Genomic DNA, 24550 nt, shown 5'->3' with positions numbered 1-24550 from the left:
CTGTGGGTACAGCCCTGAGGAAGTTTATGTTCAAATGCTTCCTTTATTCGGCCATGGGACTTCAGAACGCTAGCTTAGGTCAAAAAAATAAGCCCCTTCGGTATCTGATTAAGGCTACAAGCAGCTGTCTGTCAGTGAAAATGTGCAGTCAGGGGACACCCACTCCCCAGGGTGGAGTCTCAGTTACCTCCCAGCCTTCACCCAGATGGCAAGGCCTAAAATCCCCACTGAGGTGTGTGTACTAACAGAGGGAAAAAGCCTTTCTTTCAGAGAGCATCTCTTTTCCTTTTCAAAATGAAAAAACAAAACACCTCAAAAGGACACAAGAAACGCTTTGTTGAGGGGACAAGAGCAGTGTGAGTTATCTTGGCTGAGTCCACGATACCAGATTCCAGCTCCACGTGGGATCTGCTCCAATACTTAGCATCCCCATAAGTGTTTTCATCCACAGGTACCCACCGAGTACTTGTTGCAAATATTGCGTTCAGCAGTACAGTCCACTTCAGCGACCTTGACCTCTGCCAAGCCAGGGAATTCCTTTTTAGAGAGTTCTTCCCAGGTAGGAGCCAGATTCTTACAGTGGCCACACCTGGAAACAGAACAATGACAGCCTTGTCAGTCCTGGGGTAGGCCACTCGCCTACATTTCGCTGCCAAGCTTTGCTTTTCTATGAGGCAGTCAACAATTGCCTAGAAATTCATAAAACACCAAAGTCTCCGATTCTCTTCCTCCCCATCCTAAACAAGGCAGGCAGTCAACCCAAGTAGACGTCTGGATAACCTGACACAAACAAGCTGGTCTGAAAACAAGTCTGGGTTTTGAGACCATTTCCATGACACGTAAATTGGGTTAACTGGTTTATGAATGCACCGTGAGCAGGAGATGAGCAGGAAACGAGAGACTCCAAACATTTTTTTTTAATCACTTGAACGCCAAAAACATTTTAGATTTGATTGCTTATGGTCTCAACATTTCAAAACAACTTCACAGCTCCCCTCAAGCTTCAGTGATTCAGGGTGAGCACTGAGCCCTGACCAAATCGGTCAAACCCTCCCCTCTGCCAGGAACTGCGTCCCTCTTTTGACTCTCCCCCACTACAAGAACTGCTGCCCTGCAATAAAAGGGGGATCTTGTGTCTTCAAACTTGATCTATACAGCTTTAGGTGATTAATCATTTGAGGATATGTTTTTATTGATTTTAGAAGGGCAGGGGGAGAGAGAGAAACATCGATCAGTTGCCTCCTGTACACACCCCGACCAAGGATCGAACCTGCAACCTAAGTATGTGCCCTGAATGGGAACCGAACCTGCAACCCTTCTGCGCACGGTACAATGCTCCAACCAACCGAGCCACACCTGCCAGGGCTCACCAACTCTATCCCTGCTATTATGGTTTCTCATGAATATGTGAAACGAAACAAACTAAAGAGCAAAAATGACACGTGGTGACCTTACTTGTTTGCTTTTAAAGACGGAATCTAACATTCTCCCCAGCACTCTGCTTTCCCAAATGGAATGTTTCATTTGTGAAGACAAAGCATCCTTTGATTTTACAGCTAAGGAAACTAAGGTTTCAAGGAATTAAAGGACACCCAGAGTTATAGTAGTTCACGGGAAGTCCTGGGCCACTTCGGGGTGCCTTGGTCTCATACCACGTGCACGCAGCCCACCTCTGCCCCGGTCTCTGCACGCCGTGTGGGAGGAAGGCGCAGGTCATCAGGTCACATACTGAATGGCTCTAACAGAAAGTTGAGCTCGACCAGATTTCCCTATGACATCTAAAAGAGACTAAGGAGCAAAGCTATATTTATTTAACCAAAGCAAGCAATCTATTTGGAGCACAGATGCCACAGAACCTAAGCTCTGTATGGCCGTCATAATTGTCCCCCGTTATCCTGTTTTCTGAAAAGCAGACTCAACTTCAAAATAAATTAACCTCCCCCTCCATAAATAACAGTGTAGGAATGCCACCCACACTCAAGCACACTGAACACAGGAGCACCAGGTAACGTTTCCTTATTTCCTACAACCACCTAGGTGTGAATGGAGTATCTGCCCAACCATGATCCTGGAGGGTTGGCTACTGAGCTGAAAAGCACGATGGGCCCGCAGTGCACTAGGAAAAGTACTTTCTAATTAAGGAGCCACTTACCATGGAGCATAAAACTTGACGAAGGTCAATCCTTCTGCAATAGTGTCATCAAAGTTATTTTCCGTGAGTGCCAACACAGCGCCCTTCAGGGGGTGGAAAAGCCACAATTCAGATACATCACTCAGAGCACAGCGGGAGCATGCTCCGGGGTTGCAGAAACACAAATCAATAGTTTTAAGTGCTGTTATGAATACTCCAAGGTCACACAAAAATACCTACACAACTTGCATTTCACAAACGACACGAAGGGTAGAGCTGTGCCTCTGAAGGGCGGAGGTTCATCACAGGTCCCATGGGTCCTGAGCCCATGAGATGCTTCGAGGGGGTGGCAGGGCACAGTCTAGCACTCTGCTCCCTGCTAGCCCAGGGTGGGTGCAGGTGCAGCTGCTATCCTTCAGGACTCGGGAGTGCGGACCAGTCGGCTCTCAGCGGACAGGGCTTGAATCTGACCTCCCAGGCGTGGAGTCTCCAACACCGACACCAGAGAGTCCAGACACCCTCTCGTTAGGCCCTCCTGCAGTCTGTACACATGGCTTCTCCCACTGACTCGACCAGTCTCTAAGCATATGGACTCATAAAAATGATCTCCTCTATGTCATAGAGAGACCTTACAAGAAGTTACCAAAGCACAGGCAATGATGTGTTTTACATAGAACAGGCTTCTTTCCATTTTTACATTCAAAGTAAATGTAAAAACTGTTCCTCTAAGCTCTGGCTGTGTAATTAGGGGAAAGGTGCCACAAGGCAGCCTGCTCTACAGTGATTCTATCTCCAAAGTTCTTCAGAGAAGCATGTCTCGTGTTTCTCCAGAAATACATGTGCTATTCTCTCATGAGAGCAAGAATATGGATGATTTATCATGTGGCTAAATGTACCAGGGCTGCTCTGCCTGAGTCTGGCATCAGGTGACGCATGTCAGTGATTGGGAGGTGGTGTGTGCCAAGGGGGCCATTGTAGAACACTACCATCTTTCTTTATGTCCAGAAACAGGACGCCACACTCACTGAAAGCCCCACTTAATGGTGGAAAACTTTATTATAAATAGAAACCGTTCTCTGTTTGATGAAAACATCCATAGTATATAATTATACTCAATTTGGGATGACCTTTCTAACCACCATGACACACACACTCCTCTAACATATGTGGTCATAACAACTACAAAGTCATTTGTTTACTTCTTAAACCAAAACTTCAACTTTTAACTAACACCCAGGCAGTCCCCCACCTGCAAGAGTCCAACTAAGGGATGGGCTGTGGGACGAAGAGGCCTCTTACTCCCCCACCCTGGGAGAATGGGTAGGTGGCTCCACTGGTTTTTTCAATTCCAAACAACTGGGGCTCAGGGAGAGAAGGCTCCAGTACGCTGTGATCTCTTCTGTACATGCTGAGGGGTGGGAGGTTAGTGGGGAGGTGTTGAGACACACCTGGCTCGCTGCCCTCTCTCCGAGGAACAAGGGCGCCCTGTGCCTTCCCTCTGCCCTCAATGTCCCAATGTCCCAGGTAAGACCTTGGCATGCTATGAAGTAGTACAGTTGTGTGAACTGAAGTAGCAACTTTAAGTATTTTGTTTTGGAGATATGTTGACAAATAGGCCTTACAGTTCTTAGCTAGGAAATCCAAGCGTTGTGTTCCTGGGAAAACATGACTTTGACTCCCCTTAAATCTCATTTTCACCCATGGTTTCCGTGTTGGCTTCTACCTAAAACTTCAGACACATAAACCTAGTGTAGACAACCTGCTTTAGCTCCAAATATTTATTTAATTGTCCACTCATATCGCCACCTAAATATCCACCACAGCCCTGAAAATCAACAGCTTGAAAACTGAATGCATCACCTCTCACCCCTGGCCCGTCACATGCTTGGTGCCATTGTCCACCAGCGATGCCAGGAATCTGTCAGCTCAGACCCCACCGACCCCAGCTTCCTAACTGCGCTCAGAGCTGGACTCCTTATGCTGGCTGGTCTCCTGCTCTCCATCCCACTATCACCGCCTTAGTTTGGGGTCTCACCATCTTTTATCACTTAATACACCAGTTTTCCATCTCTTTCATACACACTGTTGCCAGTCATCTTTCTAAAACTCAAAGCTTCCATGAGTCCCTATAAATCCCCAAGTCCTTGGCTGGCTGACAAAGTCCTCTGCAGCCCAGCTCCCATGGCCCCTTCTCTCGCGTCCTGCCCTGCACTGTCCTCCTCTTTACCCCGTCCCTCAGCCGACAGCGGCCCTGCCCGATCACGCCCAGCTGATCTACCACAGTGCTGCTGGCTCATGCTCCTCCACGGGGCAGGCCTTCCTCACACCTCTCCAGCAAACACTGGTGCACCTGTCAGCTCGCCAATGACACTTCTTGCCTATCTGCCCCCACCTCTCTCAAACAACAGTGACTGGCCCTGCACACACTTTTATCAGAGCCCCTGCAACACCTACATGTATGTGATCTCATATGTACCCCACTAGACCCATCGCTCTGCACAGGCAGGAACGTGGCCGTACTTGATTTTGTTTCCTGGCAGCCAAGGACTGTGCCTGAAACATAACAAGGGCTCGATAATCACAGAACGAATCTAAAACCTCACACTGTCGGAATGAATGAAGATACCTTCAGCAAGTCAGAGACTGCTGAGCAAATTAAAGGTCCTCCAGCACCTGCCTTCAACTTTCTATAGATCTTTCACCGTCCTTATAAACCACAGGCTCAAGTAAAATGCCTGCAGCATGTTGTGGAAATGAACAGAGACGCAGCCCACAAGGCAGCAGACAAGCTTTCAGAGCAAATACCCTCAAGCACAGTGTTGACTTAATCAAAAGGAGGAAGTTCCCGGAGTCTTGACTCCACTCTTAGGATTTTCCTTACAAGGATTTCAGGGAAGCTTTTGTTTCTGTTTGCCCTTATAAGCATGTAAAAGTAGTCAAAGAAAACGCTTCATGTTGAAAAGTCAGCTGTAACCAACCATCTGAATTGCTCTGTACTGTCCTCAAATTGTCAGTGTCCCCAGCATCACAGGAGAAAGCCCTCTGCGGGAGGCGTTGGGGCAGGCACCCACCTTGTCAGCCTTGGGCTCTACAGGCAGCACTGGGGCCTCCGAGGGCGGGGTCTCTGGGGCGCCCCTGTCCGCATTCTGGAACTGTGATTCCACGTATTCTCTCAGCGAGTCCAGATCCCGCTTTCCCTTGTACTGGTCAATCTGTCCAGAGAAGGGCCACACAGAAACACAGCCAAGTTAGTACACTTAAGTGCTGGAACCACACAAACCTCCCCCTCCCCCACTCACCCACATGAACGTGCCATCAGGTGCCTTCCCACGGTTGTGTGAGCTGTGTGATGTCTGCACACGCAGATTTAAATGGGAGAGCACGGACTATAACCCGAGGGTTTGGCTTTGGTGAGAGAACTTTCCTGCTCCTTCCTTCTGCAGAGCCCGGCTGCCGCCACAGGTACTCTGAGAAGCTGCCCATTGGCCAGGGAGGGAGTGAGAACCTTACCAAGAGTGAACATGACCCTGCTCAGCGGTCACGACCAGATCTCAGTTACCGTACGACAGATTTGGGTTATTCTAGTGATAACCTGAGCCAAATGAAAGGTTTCAAAACAGTATAATAACTGACAATTTTTCTCAACTACTCAAATCTTATCAGTTAAGAGAAAGGCATTTTTGTTTCATTACATGTATCCTTTAAACCGGTGCCCAAACGGTCCATTCTGGCAATTTGCACGCCTGTCAAGCCCCTTGACAGCTCAGCTCATGGTGAGTAAGAGCAACGTCTGTCTCACCACTGAGACTGAAGACGCACCTTCTTACCGTCCCGGAACCAGAGGAGCGTGGGGTAGCCGCGGACCTGGTTTCCCGAGCAGAGCTCATGGTGCTGTGTGCAGTCCACCTGCAAGTCAAACCACAGTGCCAGTCAGCACCTCTGTGAACCTTCCTGACAAAAATGGACTACTTGGGAGTTTTTTGGGTTTTTTTAAATTCTAAAGCCCCTGATCTGTAGCATCTCAGGTAGCGGGCTGCAGTTTCCACAAACCTTTCCTAAAGACACTGCCCCAAAGACACCTGAGCTAAGGGAGAGAGAATGACGACATTCACTTCAGAGACATGACTCTCTCTCCCATTTTTAGGAAGCAGCACTTCACCCTGCGCAGGTTAACAGGTGAAGGGGAGCCTAGCCTGACACAGGGGAGGGGCAGGCCTGGCATCGGTGACAGACACCCCACCAGTCACAATGCTTAGAAATTTATTCTCACGTTCCAACTTAGAGTTTTAAAATCAAGGATGAGCAAGTGGCCAATTTTAAATAGAAGTACTTGGTATTTGATAAATATAAAACTGAAAAGATGTCAAATTAAGATTATACTATGTCCCTAAGTCTATAAACTCCATTTACCAACTATCACAGCTCTTCACATTTTTTGTTTCATTCAAATCTTTATAAGATCCTGCTTGTTCAACATTTTCATGAAATACTTCATCCTAAGTCACTTCTTTCTTTTCCTACTGGCACGAGAATCAGCTGTGTGGGACTAGGTTGTTTCTCACTGTGAATAATGGAGAGTGGAAATGTTACTTTATCAGGCAAGACCAAAGTCAGAGAGCAGTTAACAGTGCTAACCCGAAGCATAGGAAGCCTGCGACTGAAATCTGGAGGGGATGCAGGCTCTGGGTCCAGTCTAACCCAGGCACACACACATCCAGAGATGAAGGACCACGGCAGTTATTTAGACTGAGTCTGTTTTAGTGACATAAACTGAAAATAAAAATAACCTCCCATCAAAGTTCAAAAGATAAAGTGAGGATACAAGGAACAGGAAGACAAGAAGATTATGATTACTTCCATGAAATGCTCAATAAATATAATCACACACATGTATATTAGGACACATTACTGAGTGTCGCAGGCAACACTGAAAAATTCATTTGACTAACGACTAGTACAATTCACTTGCCATTTGCTCCATGCCAAGCTCCATGCTAAACTTCTTACTTTCATCCTCATGCCCACCAGTTAGACCTCAACTCAGTTTCACAAAGAGGGAGAGTGAGGGGTGGAGAAGTTGCTGCGGGTTGGCCAGCGAGGTCTGTCTAACTCCCAAATTTATGGTTCTGACCATCTCACCACGCTGAGCAGACTATCTTATTAACTATAGCTCCTGGACACACAGCGGGACTTCTGTCTACGAAATGGCCGGCAATGTAGACAATGAGATTTTTATTAAAGGAAATCCAGGCAGGGATGTGTGGTGGGTGCCAGAGGATGGATAAGATTAAAAGTGTTCGATGGGGCAGAAGCTGCTGGATATTTTGAGAAAATCCAGTTACACAGAAGCTGTTAGACATCATTTCTGGCTTCTCTGAGCAAAGTGGGAAAAGTTGGACAGGATTCCAGGCAGCAGAGCAGCTGGGGCTCACCAGGGAGGGTCTCCCGCGTGCCTATGGGCACGCAGAGCCCAGGGTCCTTCAGGAAAGAGCTCTTGGGTGAGATCAAATGTGGACAGTGTCCAAGTACTTCCAGTGAACATTCTCTAAGGCTCGCCCCCTATCTTTGCAGAAAGGGCTCTGGGGCTGCCAATTCAGAATTGGCCATCGCTTCAAAATAAACAAAGGAGCCAAAGCCATAATTTATCTCTGGGTTGTGGAAAAGCCAGCACACTCGAAACCGGGCTGCCATCTGTGAAGGTGAAATGAATTATCAAGTGGCACACTAAATGGAAATAATAAATCAAGTCTGCGACTTTGCACACGGAATGAATAATGGGCTAATTAATCCAGCCAAAGCGGTCTATTTCCAGTTTAATAAGGGCTTCACTTACCTTGCCAATCTTGACAGTTTCGGAATGTTCGAGGCCCAGGGCCAGCTGCTCCCAGGTCGGAGCCAGAGCTTTGCAGTGACCACACCATGGAGCAAAGAACTTGATAAAGTGGTCGCCTTCCGTGGGAGCCAAGGCAGAAAAGGGGGAGAAAGGAGTGTAATTTACATGACACCTAACTAGAGATTGAATGGGAACATCTCATCTTTGTCCTCTTGGAAAGCTCAGCCCAGTATGAACCCTTCACAGGTAAAAAGGGACTCTCCATCAAAAATGTCTATGAGTTCCTAACGATCCTCAAAACACAAACAAATTTGTCATCTTTGGAGGACAATAGGGAACCCACTTATATGGAAAACTGGAAGCAAAGGGGAAAAAATCAGGCATTTACCTTGGCTTGGATAACCAACTGATAAACCAGGGCAAATTTCTCTTGCTAAAAAAATGAAGACAGGATGCTTGACTCAGAGCAGCAGCATCTGGTATCCAGAATGAATGAACACATCTAGGCAGTGACTGCTATGGTTGCTGACCTCAGAGAGACTTCAGCAGCTATGAAGTCTTGCCCAAACCCCCAAAAACATCAAATGGAAACTGATGATGTCTCTCAATCCAAGTAGCAGTTTACAGGGAATAAACAGAGAAATCGGGGACACATTAAGCTATGCCATGGGGGCACAGCCAGTAAAGGCCATATCGTAGGGACTCCACAGGTCAAACAGCCTACGTGGTGAGCAAACCAAACGGAAGGAAGGAAAAGAGATGTTGGGGTACATGTAAATTAAAGACTTATGAGATATACTTAGAAGACCAACTAAACTATAGCATTTAGGAGCACACACTGGGGTGGGGAAGCTGTAAGGAAACGCAAGGAGCCGTTTCCCTATATCAGGACAGCGCCACCTCAGGGCAGTTGGGACTGGGATGGGTGCATGGAGGGAGGCAGGTTCACTTCTTGGTGACTTCAACAATGGTTACAGGGTGACTGCTTTATAATAACTCACTAAGCCCTACATTTGTTTCCTGTATCTGTGTTTTATTTCACAATAAAACAGAAGGCTTAAAAAACTAATTATTACTCCCTCGGCTGGAGGAAAAACCCAAACCCTCAAACATCATTATTTAGACACTGAAGATGTATTTCTAGGCTGTTCTACCTTGACCATCCTGGGGCCTAAAAGATGTCAGGCTGAGACCAGACTGAAATCAGGCTGTGGCCATAGAGAAAAGGAACCAATAGACACTGAAATGTGACTGGCACTGGGCAGGAGGTGGCCACATCCACACTCACAGCAGCGCCTCGTCACTATGGCAATGACCCATTTGAAGGAAATGGTGAAAAACTTGCTTCAAAAAATTAGCAACTGAGCTTCAAGGCTGCGCCCGTTTCTAACTGCTACTAATGTTGTGTGGGGAGGTGGAGACGCGACATCCAGGGACCCATCAGAGTAGCAACGGGAAGCTGCAGGGCAGCCAGCTGCTCTCTGAGGAGAGAGCCCTGTGCCAGCAACACCGGCAGCAAGCTAGACACTGCCCTTCAGCGAGGCCTTGCTGAGGGAGGGGCCAGGTGGCTTGTGGGAAATGGTCTACAACAAGGTGATTCTCGTAGCACATTTGTAGGGAGCCCAAGCTGGTCTCAAGTTAAAGCGAGTCCCCTGCAGGGAAAACTCTCAGAGTTCCACTGTCAGAGCACTGGCACAAATGAAACAGCCATCTCTAAGGGAAATGGGAGACAGCTGAAGGCACAACGGTTATTTCTGACCTTCAGTGTGGTGGGGAACTTGATCAGACACTGAGTGGGGTGGGGCTGACTCCCTGGAGGCACAAAGTCACAAGGGCAGATACGATTCTAAGCCCCTTTCACATTTCCAACCCAGTCTTAGGGGAGGATGCCTCTCCCTGGTAGCATTTGAGAATGGAGTCAGCAAGAAAGCTGAATGTGCTCTCAAGTCATTCACTACTGAGCCAACTCTTCTGAAATGCGTGAAGAACTTATTAACATCAGAAACGCAAACAGATCATTTCCATATTTAGAGACCACTTTGAAAAATGAGATGTGCTCTAAGAAAAGATTTTAAGTGTAAAGAACACGTACTCTGACTCACGTTATAATAGTTCCACTAAACAAACTAAATTCTAGTTTAAACGGATTAAGAGAAAGTTGTTTTTTAATTGATTTTAGAGAGGAAGGGAGGGAGAGAAACATTAAAGTGAGAAAGATACATTGATCAGTTGCCTCTCATATGCACCCTGACTGGGGGTCTAACCTACAACCTAGGTATGCGCCCTGACTGGGAACTGAACCCACCACCTTCCAGTGCACGGGACAGTGTTCCAACCAAATGAGCCACATCGGCCAGGGCAGACAAGAGAAAGTTTTATTTTCTGCCTCAGATCAATAAGCATATGATTAACATTAATATAAACACACACTTTCTTGTCCAAGGATGCACTTGCCCAGCTAGTGTATGAATTAGGTGTGTCACTCACGATTTGTGAGCTCCAAATTCTCACATCGAAGGCTTTAGCTTAGCATGAAAACTCTCATTTCCTCATGGACAAAGAGGAGAGGAAGAGCACTGAACAATGGTGTTAATGGTCCCTGAAGAGGGAAATCCTTACTTATGCCACAGAAGCTGCTTTCTATGAGCTCTCAGGTGGCAAGAACCAGCCCAGCAAGTCAAGAAGTAATGAGTGGTCAGGTTCTGAGGTGTGCATCCCACTGGGAACGCCCACAAGATCCGCCTGCCTTACCTTGTGCAACGTGCAGCTCGAAGTTGCTCGCTGAAAGTTCATACAGCCCCTGCTTGAGCTCAGGGGCTCTGGGTGGTTCTACTACTGGCTCTGGTGTCTAATAGGAAGAAACAAAAATACAGTCACTGAGTTTGTCTGTGAAGACTTAGTGAAAGCCGGCAAGGAGGAGGAGACCTGTGTTTGTCTAGACTCTAGAGCCTTCTGCAGATCTCCTTCCTCACCTGGCTATCTTGAACCTTTAGGGGCTGCTGTTGTTTGGGAGAGGCCAGGGCAGGATTCGACTGTCAGGTCTTTGGGAAACTTCAATAAGAAGCCCCTCAGGAAGCAGATGACCACCATCCCCACCCCAGCCTGTCCTTTGCTGCCCCCAAACCCAACCAAATGGAGCAGACAAACTAAAGAGCAGCTTCTCCGACAACAAGCACTCTGTTCCGTTCTTTGAAGTGTGATCTGAGGTTTCACATAGAATACAAAATGAAATTCCTGATGGATCTGAAGGAAGGAGTGCCTACAGGCACAAAGAGAGCAAAACAGAACAAAAAACCACCCGAGAAAAGGCTGGCCTGGCTGTCATTTATTCACACACGGTGAAAAGCAAGTAACAGAAAACCGTGAAGGAAGGTAAAACCTGGAAGGACTGATGAGAGAAAAGTGGGTGACGAGAAGGTAAATCCAGATGAATTATGGCAACAAAGAAAAACCCAGTGCAAACATGAGCTGTACTTTTAAGAAAGAATGTAACTCACGTGACTGAGTTTACAACAGAAACACACAATGAAGGTGCAAGAAGTGGCTTTTTAAGAAGGACGACTCTGCCCTGGCCAGGGAGCTCGGTCGGTCAGAGCATTGTCTGGATATGCCAAGGTCGCAGGTTCAATCCCTGGTCAGGGCACATATGAAAATCAAATGGCCCTGGCCGGCTTGGCTCTGGTCAGAACGTCGGCCCGTGGACTGAAGGGTCCGTGTTTGATTCCAGCCAAGGGCACGTACCTCTGCTGCAGGCTCGATCCCCAGCCCCAGTCAGGGCACGTGCGGAAGGCAACCAGTCAATGTCTCTCTCACAGCGATGTTTCTCGCTCGCTCTCTCCCTCCCACTCTCCCTGAAAAGCAATGGAAAAAATATCCTCACGTGAGGATTAAAAAAAGAAATCCATCAATGAATGCATGAATAAGTGCAACAACGAATCAGTGTTTCTCTCTAAAATCAATCAATAAAAAATTTTTTTAAAAAAGATGCTCCGCCAGTACCTGAGCGGACACCAAGGAGCATAACTATTTAGTTACCATAGTACTAACTACACAATTCTAAGTCTGTCGATTTTTGAGACCAGTACAGCTGGGGTGAAGAGATCACTGAATTGCCATTTTGCTGTAGACACATGGATGTTACTCAATTGTTACGGGCAGTTCATATTTCTAATAAAAAGAATACCCAAGTTAAGTCACCAAAAGCTTTAAAAGTGCTGACAGCCCGGCCGGGCGTGGCTCAGCGGTTGAGTGTTGACCTAGGCTCCAGGCGAGCGGGGTTCAATTCCCGGTCAGGGCACATGCCCGGTTGCGGGCTTGATCAATGACTCTCTCATCATTGATGTTTCTCTCTCTCTCTGAAATCAATAAAGATATATTTAAAATAAATAAGTAAAATAAAAGTGCTGACGGCTCAAAGGTGCACAGCGCTGTAATCATAAACCCCATGGAGCTTTCCTTTCTGCTGCTGTCCTGTCAAAGCTCCCAAGGTGCCAGGCACCCACACAAAGGAAGCCCAATGATGAGAATGGCGGCTAGGTGAACAGTCGGTGAGTTCCAACAGGTGGAACAAAGCACTCTGCGCGTTGTAAGATGTTCAAAGGGCTTTCAGTATTAAAAGTCACCGATGGCAGCTAGGGGATACCATCACTTTCTGTGCTCTGTGGCAGACGCCGCATGGGAACACCACAGTAGATAACAGAAGTAGGCACACTCTAGATTCTTAAATAAAATCTGCCCATATTGATCAAGAGCCATAAAAGTGGTCTTGCTTTTATTTTATTTTGCCTTGCTATTTTATGTCTGGGAATATATTCTAAAAACATCACTGATGGGGAAAAAAGTCCTTAAAAAGATAAAACACGTTCCTTATACCATTTCTGATGAAGGAAATTATAAATAACATCCATTGACAGAGAAGAGGTGAACTATGGCAAATACACATGATACGTGACCAGCATAAAGACAAAATAACTGCGTAAGGAGATCATTTACGATGTAAACTATGTTTATATGAGTGTAACTGTTTAAGAGGAAAACACAGAAGCAAACACAGAAATACAAAAATTGGGGTAGACTGTAAGAAATGGTAGGTTTTCTTCCCTTTGAGTTTCTTTACGATTGCCATGCACTCGGGGGGAAATCTAAATTTATCCTGTCTAAATATAAAAATGCACGTATCAGGTCGCTTAGGTATAAATACAGACGAGAGAAACTTTAAAAAAAATGTCTGCTTACAATAAACAGCAAAGTTCAAACTGAAAAGGACTTCACTTTGCAATATAAAGTTGGAATATTTGAGCTTTTGTACAGTGTGGCACACTGTCATTGTTTCTAGCAATGGTCTGAGGTCCCTGTTGCTCTGAGGGACTAAGACACGGCCAGTGGGTCAACTGTGGCTCTAGGGTGGCCATGGGTGGATTCCATGCAACCACACCCTCCCACACCAGAATCAGGACACTGGTTCTCAGGACATCTACGCTGAGCCTGGCCCTCCCCACAGTCCTCCCCAGCCTGCATGTCAGGTTGTCCCCTACGAACGGGAAGTTGGCCCACAGATGAAGTCTCACAGCCATCCTAATACTGGCTGTGGGTTTCTTAAGATTGTTTATTTTTGGTGAAAAGTTTATTTTAAAAGTTTTTTTGAGACTATTACATCCTCTTTAAAATCAGCTTCCTCTCATCAGAGAACATTTTCATAAAGAAAACAAGTTAAAGTTTAAATCTACATGAAAGTCACACCTGGCTCCCCAGCCTTCATGCAAATTATCCTGAGAGGTTTGTGGTTTTCCCTGTTACCTAAAATTAGGTAAGTCTCTGGTGAGCTTATTCAACACCATATTCCAGCATTCTTCACCATATACTTATAGACTTTAAAATGTGAATACAGGTACGGGTAGGAAGCAGCAGGTTTCTGATTAGCTGTGACTTGGGGGAGAGTTGAAGGACCACACAGACACCCTGGAAAATGACACCAATAGCAGCTGAGCCCCTGAAAGACCACTAGAGTTGCACATGAGCACAAGCCACCTTTACATCTGTGAACACCTATCTGATACAATAAAGTAGTCTCAGATAAGTGCTTAAATTAAAATTACATTCACAGACTTCGGCTGCTCTTAAATTTTTCATCAGGAACATTGAGCATGGGAAGACTGGCCACCTTTCCAGTCCCCACCAATACAACACCACAGACCCCAAAGCCCCCAGAGCCCCATGGACTGGCACTCAGCACTCACCAGAAAGCACCATGCAAAGGGACACGCAGTGAATGATTTACAATCCCAATGATTTCAATAAAAAAATCAAGACTCCCAATGTCAAATGGAGAAGGAGAGGATTATAAGTATTTCTTAGTAACATTCTACACAGAGTTATGTTTCTAAAAAATCTCTCGGAAATCATACAGTTTCCACAATTTCCTGATATTATCCCTAGTGTAGGGAGGAACATTAAGACACTAAAAGTTTTAAGAGTATTAAATTATGTTATCAGCAAAGCCAGTTAGGGTCTTAGGGAATCAGGGTTGAGAAGAAAAGGAAAGATTCACACTTTGGATATAGTGAGTGGGAGTGAGATCGAGCTAGTAGCTGTGGGAGGTGGAGAGTATGGGCCAAAGCTGGCCTGGACTGGACAGTCTGGTGTAGGCCTGGCCCTGACCCCAGGTGGGCAAGAGTGGATCTCTGACGCTAAGGAATAACTGTTAACTGTATTCCAGGTGAGAGTGAGGTCACATTAGAAAGTACTACATGCTTATCTCTGAGATGCACACTCAAATATTCACTAATGACACTTGGTAAGGACTGAGTGCAGCCAAACAAGGGACAGGGAGGCAGCTAAGACAAAACAAGATTGACAAAATGGGGATATTTGTTGAAGCTGGGGGGTGAGCACATGGGACCATCTTCATTACACCCCACATCATTCATACATCACTCACTAGACCAGGGACGGTCAACCCTTTTCATTTCATGACGAATAAACTAATTACTAAAATTCTGCGGCACACCAAAAAATATACTTTTTGCCGACCTGACAAAAAAATTATTATCATTTTCATTCATTCACATCCAATGGCTATTTGTGTTGGCTGTTGTTGTTTTTTTATTTGACAGTCTAAGGAAAAGAGGTCAGTGCCCTAATAGTCAGATATTGCATGTTTTAAAAATTCTGGTGGCACACTGGTTGAAAATCGCTGCCCTAGACTCTTCTACTTTTGTGCATGTTTGAATATTTCCATAATAAAAAGTTTTTAAAGGTTAATCTTTAACTCTAAGTACCTCTGTACATAAGATACTTAGAGTTAAAATCATTGAGACAAAAAGTAGAATGGTGGTTGCCAGGGGCTGGGGGAGGGCGATAGGGGAGGTAGTGTTTAACTGTAGGGTTTCAGTTTTAGAGATGAAAAGGGTTCTGGAGATGGATGGTGGTGACGGTGGTACAACATTATGAATGTATTTAATGCCATCGAACTGTACACTTGAAAATAGTGAAGATGGTAAATCTTATGTGTATTTTACCACAATAAAAAAAAATTGGGAAGGAAAAAGAATTTAATCTTTACTTATTATATCAATGAGTAATAAAAAAGTAAAAAGTAGCCTTAAAATGGTATCCTTAATTTTTCACCTAAACTGGCCTCTTTATTACCCAAAAAGGCAGGAAGAAAGAGAGGGAGGGGCTTTCTGGGCACTCACGGCGGGCTCCTCGTTCAGCGTCTGCAGCATCCAGTTTTCCAGTGCCTGGAAGTCCCGGGGACCTTGGTATTTCACAGCTTCTTGGCCAGGCTTGAAAAACTTCAAGCTGAAAGGGTAACAAAGGATTAGAGCAGATTTTAAAGCGCTTCAAACTCCTCTAAGAGCGCTGTCATATCAGGGAGCAAACTGCTTTAGTGAAGCGATTAGAAAATGAGTTATCAATGGGCTGCAGCCAGGTACGTAGCTGCCACTCTCTGATAAAACTTGCAAATAAAATAAAATATTCTAGGAAATAATATATTCAATAATCCTAAAATTTTTAAAGTTTTATACTGTATTCAAGAAAAATACAGCTGAGGTGAACACATCAACCCTGAAGCTGTGAATTAAACCCCCAGCTGCAAGTGTTTGGCTTTGCAGAACTCTCAAGCTCTCCCTGCCAGGCATTTGCTACCCTTCCCTCCCAGGCTCTGGTAGTTTTACATTCTGCTTTTTTTATTTCTTTAAATGATAACTGTAGTAGAAACATCATTGCATTTCCAGACTGCCATGTCAGCTCCTCGACTCTTACAGAGCATGAACATCCAGGTATCATGAGAATTCAAGTCTCCAACTATAAGAACAACTTTGACAGTGGCTGATAGCCTATTCACTTCCCCACAGAGAAGGAATCTTCTTTTTTTCTCCACATACTCGCCTCTAAAGATATCTGCAGATAGGATGCGGAGCACTCCTTTAGAGGTGAGCAAAAGACATCACCAGAGGCTGCAACTAATGCTTCCAGAGCTTGTCTCCTGCCCCTGGTCATGGGAAAATATGCTCTAGATGAAACTTTGTAGAAAGTGTCAAGGAATTGGGAATTCTTCTACTGACAGAATAAATAGAAGGTGTCAAGGATGGAGAGGGAAATGTGGCTACTGACAAAAAAACAAAAAACAGACTAGCTTTTTTTGGCAAGCCTGTCACCTCAAACACCCCAACACTTCTACAGCATGTACCTGGAGTTTGTTAGTAGATGCCCAATAGGCAGGGTCAGAATTTAAGAAGTCAAGATGTGCAGCGATCAGAGCTGTGTGTTTGATTAGCTAACTCCCCAAATGCCTTAAAATGCAGTTTCACAGCTATACGAGAAAACCAACACATTGGCTGCAGTAGGTATTTGAATTAAAACCGGCTTACTGGCCTCACCCAGGTGATGAGATCCTGTGATGGGCTTAGGCGACATTACTAATGTGCTTCCAACAAAGTATGTATGTGCCACTTCCCAGTAGCTTATACTTTTACAACCATAACAGAACACCAAAGTCTAACTAGATTTGGCCGGTATGCCTATGACTTCCTGAAGTTTAACATTTTAAGCAACTCAAAAGTATAATCTCACAGTTATGAATGCCCACCCCCACCCGTGGGACCAAGTGAAGCTCTGGAAATACGTGCTTTGCCCAGAGAACTAGAAGATGCTCACAGTCCTCCACCTCCCTTCTCTCTTCTAAGCACCTCTCTCCACTAAGATCTTCAGAATCCTCAAAATATCAGGAAGGACCAGATGCTGTCAAGCTTATTCCCCATTTCTTTGCTAACTTTAAAAATCAGTAAAACCTGCCCGGCCGGGCGTGGCTCAGCGGTTGAGCGTTCACCTAGGATCCGGGCGATCGGGGTTTGATTCCCGGTCAGGGCACATGCCCGGGTTGCGGGCTTGATCAATGATTCTCTCATCATTGATGTTTCTATCTCTCTCTCTCCCCTCCTGTCCTCTCTCTGAAATCAAGAAAGATTTATTTTTTAAAAATATATAAAAAAATCAGTAAAACCCAACCTGTGATGTTTTTCTATTTTGGTGTGCTTTGAGCAAAAACAAAATAAACAATTTTTTAAAATCTCTTCTTCTTGGATTGAAAATCTTTCTGCCTGCCCAAGTCTGAGATTCTTCCTACGGTTCATAGAGCCTGGGGATAGAATTAGAGCATCCTTTATAGACTGTTCAGTCAGACTTCAACTCTCACTATAGAAGGAGATGAAGGAGTGATGGAGAGACAGCCACAGGTATAAGGCCAAAGTACAGGCCCAAACTATTCTGCTATCACCAACCTCGATATGGGCATTTGAGGACTGTAGGGGAGAAAAATCGCCGTTTATGGCTCACTCTGGAAAACAGTGTGACAAAAGTTCTACCACAAGCGATGAGATGGTGCTCTGGGTTGAATTGTGTCCCCCAAAACAGATCTGTTGAAGTCCTAACCCACAGTACCTGAGAATGTGGTCTTATGTGGAAAGAGGATGTTATGGAGGTAAGTTCAACTGCAGCTAATAGGGTGCGCCCTCCTTTACTACGACTGTCCTTATAAAAAGGAGAAATTTGGACACACAGAGAGGCCTGCATGCAGGAGGTGGCCACGGGGAGAGGGAGGACTGGAGTGATGCATCTACAAGCCAAGGAACACCAAAGATTGCCAGCAAACCACCAGAAGCAGGGAAAAGGCAAAGAAGGATTTGACAGATTTCAAAGGGAGTATGGCCCTGCTACTGCCTTGATTTCAAGCTTCTGGCCTCCAGAACTGTGAGAATAAATTTTTGTTTTTAGCCAGCGTGTTTGTGGCACTGTTACGCAGCCCTAGGAAACCTCTTTCAGCCCTGCCCCTCCTCACGTTTTCCCAGATAATAAAGATTATTTCCTGACTCAACAGGAAGACCTCAACATTTTCCTGAGCATAGTTAGCCGCTGTAGGGGCAAGGGAACCCAAATGCCCCCCTCTCCAACCCTCCTCCAGCTAAAGGTGCCAGGAAGGACGTAAGAGCAGACATGCTGACGCACAGCTCACGCTCAGGCCTTGACATTCACTGTGCGACTCAGGCCCTGCAGCGTCTCTATGAGGTGAGTACTGCTTTAGAGGAAGTAAAAGCTCAACAGGTAACTTATGATGCCCTAATATGACTACATTTTATGCAGCACATTCTGCCTCCTGCTTCAATTTAAAACATCTCTCCTCAGGCACCTGTGTGTCATGGTCATGGAGGTTTCTTCCCAAACCACATTCAGCATAGTGAAGCTCATTTAACTTTATTTTTACAACACAAAGTCAATGCATGGCTTTATTTGGGAGACTGTATCATCTAAATAAAAATCAGGACACATGACCCAACACAGATCTTTTAAAATCTGTGACAAGGCCCGGCCGGCCGTGGCTCAGCGGTTGAGCGTCAGCCTAGGATCCAGGCGATCGGGGTTCGATTCCCAGTCAGGGCACATGCCCGGGTTGCGGGCTCGATCAATGACTCTCATCATTGATGTTTCTATCTCTCTCTCTCCCTCTCCTTTCCTCTCTCTGAAATCAATAAAGATATATTTAAAAAATAAAAAATAAAATAAAAAAATAAAATCTGTGACAAGCATCTATGGAGTTGCAGCCAGATAAGCTCGTATAGCCAGGTCCAGGTGGAACCCTCTAATCCCCTCTCTGCTGCCCTCTAACATGTGCCGTCTCAGCCCTGTTACAGCTCCTGCTGTTTCCCCTTCCCTGAGGCACATCTGTGGTGTACACAGCCACGTGGCCACAGACGGCCAGCTGTTTTAAGAGTGGCCACCACAGCCAACCATCTCTGCTGCCCCTGTGCCTTGAAGTAACAGGCTCTCAACAGGTGAGCATCCATGTCCTCACCTGCTCCCACTACTCAGTGACCACTTCTTTGGGAAACTCTCTATTCAAGCAGAGTTTAAAGGCAATGCTATGAAGCATAGGAATGTGGAGCCCTTTAGGCAGGTGTGTATAGTGGGATATTTTATCTCTATTTGATCTGACTTGATGTAGACTTGAATTATGGCCCTTAGATTAGCAAGCATTCACCAAAGACCAAGAGTTCCGGAGTCCTATGTGGAAATGCCAAATTTCCAAATGTTAGGGAAACCCAACATTTACTGGGTATGCTCAGATTGGTGTTTGCACATATTCTACTTAATAACAGTTTAGGGGGGTGCAGGTGGATATCAGCACCATACTTTAAACTCAGAAGTTAAACAATGTAGCCAGAGTTCCATGACAAGTAGATGGTAGGGCTGAGTGGGATTCAAACCCTGGCTTCTAGGTTCCTGCCCAGAGCTCCTTCCTCTTTTCCATATTGACTCCCAGGTTTGAAGCTAAGCTCAGGTTTTATAGAGACTTTACTTAATTCATCAATGGAAACAAACATTTTGGGAGGTGCAGTAGCCAACCCCTCCCCCATCCTTCTGGAAATGGTGTCTTCCCTGTTTTGGAGAAGGGCCCTTCACTCTGGCAGTTGCCATGTGGTCTGAATGGGGCTGCTGTCTTCCTACAAGATCCTGCCTCTCTGGCCACAAGGACTATCCAAGCTGGGCCAGTTAGTGGTGTGCCCAAGCCCACCATTGCAACAGAGAGACGCAGAGCCAGAAAGTTAAGACACCATAGGGGGACGAAGTAGAAACAGGCCCCCAAATCTTTGTAGCTGAGTTTCAGAGTGTCCCTCACAGCCTACTCATTAATCCCCTTTTGTTTATTAAGCCAGTTTCAATTTCTATTTCTTAAAATCAAAAAACTTTTAACTGTCAAAGGAGTAAAGAACATCACTTGTCAGAACCGCTGTATTCTATTTTGTTACCTTTCCATCCAACAGAAATAGCCTTGTGCTAGTCACATGGAAAATTACTCTAGGAAAGATGCTTAGAAATAATACAGTAGTGACCAAAAATTCATACTAAATTGATGACAAAATCTGCATTCATTGTGCAATGTCCTCATGAACATTGAACGTGACAGGACCTCATGGAGACCGCTCTTATAAACAGGAAAACCCAACACTAATTAAAGGCTTTTTCCATACAAGGTACAAAAAGCCAATATAGACCTAGTGTTAAGTATAGTCTTTTCTAACACCAGGGACTGCCTGCTTAAATTCAGCATCTCCTCACTCCTCAGACCTACAAAGGAAGATACCAAAAATGTAACTTAGACTTTCCTTGGCCAACGGCAGCTGGCCAAAAGATGTGGAAAACCTGGAAGATACAGGAAGCATGTGCCCGTCGCACTTACGTGGGGTATCCTCGGACCCCCTGGGCGGAGCACACGTCTGAGTTGGCCGTGCAGTCCACTTTAGCCACGTAGACTTTGGCATCTTCCATGCTGTTGTACTTGTCTCCAAGTTCGTTCCAAGTAGGCTGCAGCCTCTGGCAGTGCCCACACCTGGAACAAGGTGAGAGGAACAAGCAAACTGAGTGCAGGGTCAGAGGATGCCCAACCCACTCTTCAGCCATTTCCATGGGACAATGGGGCTCTCTGATCCTTCCTTTACACCACAGCAGAGATGGGTTAGCTCAGTTAGTACAGAACCTCACTCCCCTCCTTACAACCCACCAGAAAGTCCCTACATTCTTCTCATCAGGACATCCAAATTTAGCAAGGTACTGTGCTACATCCTGTGATTCAGTCCCTGCTGACCTCCCACTACACCTCTGTACCCTAGCTGCCTCTTTCCCTTGCAGTCTACCCCCAGCCACACTGCAGTATTCGCAGTTTTCTGAAAGGGCCAGAGCTTAGCTTGCCTGGAATCACTATATACTCTCTCTAACGCTTCCTCCCCAAACCCACCTAGCTAATTCCTATTTGTCCTTCAGGTTTAGTTTGGGTGTCACTTCCTCCAAGAAGTCAGCCCTGACTTCCCAGGCTATTTTGTGCCCATTCTCTTCTCTCCCTCTACTGCGGCTTCCTGCTATAATTGCCCCTTTATTGTTTAGTCAGGTCTCCTCTACCATATAACCAAGTATCTGCAAATGCAAAGCAACCCCAAAATTAAATCAATTCTGCATATTCTCCAATGAGAAGCTTAAAAAAAGTTTGTGTCCACTCAAACTTCTGAATTTGATATAAGCAAATGTATGCTTATAATATTCATTGCATGAATTTAACTACACAGAGCTTTTTTAAATCACTGATCATCTAAAATAACGTTAACTTAGAATTATTGCTTCTTGCTGCCTTTCACATCATCAGCATCTTTCCCATCAACTAAATCTGTTGAGTCATATAGCTGATCATCTTTACTGTCAGCTGTCTGCAGTGCCATATTTGAATTCTAGAAACTTTATCTCAAGCTTCAAGTACAGTCAGGTATCATTATGGCACATGGGTATTTTTTCCCCCACTCACCCGCTAAGTGTGTATTCATGTCAACAATGTAACTACTTGCTGTACTGCTTTTTAAAGTGATCTTTAACCTGCTTATCTTCTTAATAATTTCTCAATCAAATCAAATCTCTCTCTTTTCTTTTCTGACAGATGACCTCCATAACACTCAACTAAAGGTAGCACAAAAAAAGTTTGCTTCAAGCAAATGTGCCTTCCCTAAGCAGCACTTTCTTGGGCAGCTAAGATAATCCTTGCTTTATAAGAGACTCGAATACAATATGATTCCCTCTTTTCCAGAAGATAATTGTGAGGGGAAACCAGTGTTATATGTAAGTGTATGTGGTACACGGGCCAAGAAGACAGCATTATCCTTTTTACGACTGTGTTCCCCATACCTAGCACGTGCTTGGTGTAGATTTAAGTGTTTGGTGATTTCTCAGTGATAGATCCATCGGTGCCATGTAGTTGGAACTTCTGGTTTGGGACCCTTCCGGCTACAGCATGAACCTCTGAGACAGCAGCTGCATTCAGAAGGAGGCTTGTGGCCATGTAATAGGGCAAAGCTACCTGGTCCTCCCAAGGAGGTGGCCCCAACCTTGACCTCACTGTCACCATCAGGCTCAGTGTGACCCGCACACTAGCCCTAGAGAAGATGTTGGCACAAAGTCTACAGCAGGACTACCCTACATCAGTCAAGTTCAGAGCAAAAATACATAGATCAGTGCTTGCATTACATGGTACCCCTGACACCAAATCACAGGTGGGCTCCTAACATCCCACAGAGACTAAAACTGGAAAGAGATGAGTGGGAAGGGGGAGTCCACAGCATATTCTGAGTTCCAATCTGCTGCTGAAGTTAACTTTTAAATGTCATCATAGAAAACGCCACACATCTGTTTAAAGTATTCTGTAGTACACTATTCGGAAGCAAAATTAAAACTTTGTTACTTTTTCTGGGGGCATCCACCTAAAAGATCATAAACCACATATGATGAAAAAGAAATTTACTTAGTACCAAGGGCTCAAATTTGCCTCACTCAGTCCAACACTAGCTGGTGAGTACTACAGACTCCAAAATTAAAACTCCATTGGCACTGCATGGACTTACTATGTCTACATGTCACTTTTTCTTCTAAAAAGAAAAAAAGAAAATGCACGTTTATTCCACTGGAATTAACTCCAACTAGGCAGTGTACATAATTGGAATAGTTACACCGAGAGTACTCCTTCCCAGCGTAACTATTGATACGAAATAATTATTTTAGGTACTTTTCTATACCACAGTGGTTCTAAAAACCCAGGTCAGTTGGTTCTTGGGAACTTGAAGCACTGTGAATAAATGACAGCTGTGACTCAAGCCCGCCCCAAATGAACTGAATGAAATACAGCAAAAGCCTGAATATGGGAAGAAAAGGGGGGGGGGGTTAGTTTCCTCCAATTTCCACCAGCACATTTTCTGAACAGGCCGTTTTTCTTAGGCATCTTCTGTTTCCCACACCTCAGTGAGCTGCTCCCCGACCCTGGGACGGGCGCCACCTCCTGCAGGAAGCCTGCAAACTGCCTTGGGCCCAAACTCCAGCCTTCGGCTCTGCCCCGAGAGCCGCCCTTCCCTGGGGCGTCCAGGCCCTGGAAGAACACGCCCTGTGATGGGTGAACCCCGGGAAGTCCCGGGACAACTCTCCGGGTGGGGGTCCCCGGGGTTGGCCCCTAGCCCAGAACCGTGGCAACAGGCAAGCGTTTCGTCTCCCTTTCTAGACGAGCAGGCCCCCAGGCAGCAAAGGCGAGGAGGGGCCGGGGCCGCCGCGGAGGCCCGGGGGGCCGTCTCCACGGGCACAGCCCCCCCCCCGCCCCCCGCGCTTCGGGGGCGCCCCCGGGATTCGCACTCGCGCTTCTCCGGTAGCACAGGGACCCTCTTCTGCCGGGGCCGCCCCGTCCCACCTGATGAACACACGAAGTATGAAACCACACCTTCGTGAGTTCCTATTTTTCAATTAAACCCTCACGCAGACCATTAGCCCTGCAGCGCGCGAACGGCACCGGGCGCGGCGGGACCCCTGGGTGCGGGCGGCGGGCGCACGTGGCCCACCGGCCCGGCCCCTCCGGCAGGCCTGCGCCTCCGGCCACGCAGCAAGTTTGGGGCGGGGGACGGAGGGGTGGCCTCCGGGCTCCCAGCAGCCCCAAAGGTCGACGAGCGCCCTTGCCCTCGCCCAGTCCCGGACTCGGGGGAGGGGCCCCGGGGGGAGGGGCGGCGAAGTCCGGCCCTCGGGTGGGGACCGCCCCCTCCTGCACGCCCAGGCCGCCCAGCGCCACGTCAGCCGCGGGCGCCTCACCCGCACCGCCCCGCGCCCGCCCCCGCGCCCCCGCGGTGCCCCGCGCCCCCCAGGCCCCGGCCCAGGGCCGCTCCGGGGACGCAGCCTGCGGGGTCTGCGGGGGCCACCCGCGCCGGCGGGGCCCGAGGAGGAGGCGCGGCCAGTTACCAGGGCGCGAAGAACATGACGAAGTGCGCGGCGCTCTGGATCCCGTGCGTGAACATGTCGGCCGTGTACAGGTGCTTGGCGTGCGGGTCCTGCCCGTCCTCGCCGCCCGCCGCGGGGAGCTCGTCCGCCGCCGCGCCCGGCTCCTGGGCCCTGGCGCCCGCGCGCCCGCCGCCGCCATGGCCCAGCAGCAGCAGCAGCAGCGGCAGCGCGGCCCGGGCCAGCCGCCGGGGCAGCGCCGGGAGGAGGCGTCCGGGGCGCGTGGGCATCGCGGCGGGGCTGGC

At 46.8% G+C, this 24550-nt stretch overlaps 1 protein-coding gene across 1 annotated transcript in view; it reads right to left on the bottom strand.

Moving 5' to 3' along the window:
• Window positions 1–24550, bottom strand: part of TXNDC5 (thioredoxin domain containing 5) — a 26895-nt gene extending 2345 nt beyond the window's left edge. Inside the window, exons 1-9 of the mRNA XM_081146223.1 lie at window positions 24270–24550; window positions 20701–20850; window positions 15659–15764; window positions 10716–10812; window positions 7965–8080; window positions 5951–6037; window positions 5203–5343; window positions 2153–2235; window positions 460–589 (exon numbers count right to left, since the gene is read on the bottom strand). Of these exons, the coding sequence (XP_081002349.1) occupies window positions 460–589; window positions 2153–2235; window positions 5203–5343; window positions 5951–6037; window positions 7965–8080; window positions 10716–10812; window positions 15659–15764; window positions 20701–20850; window positions 24270–24535 (1176 nt within the window). The 5' untranslated portion in view covers window positions 24536–24550. The remainder of the gene's footprint in view (window positions 1–459; window positions 590–2152; window positions 2236–5202; window positions 5344–5950; window positions 6038–7964; window positions 8081–10715; window positions 10813–15658; window positions 15765–20700; window positions 20851–24269) is intronic.

This window comes from Miniopterus schreibersii, assembly GCF_964146895.1.
Source record: "Miniopterus schreibersii genome assembly, chromosome: 8".
Lineage (NCBI taxonomy): Eukaryota > Metazoa > Chordata > Mammalia > Chiroptera > Miniopteridae > Miniopterus > Miniopterus schreibersii.
The sequence above is the reverse complement of the archived record's forward strand: the minus strand, read 5'-3'. Positions and strand labels throughout refer to the sequence as shown.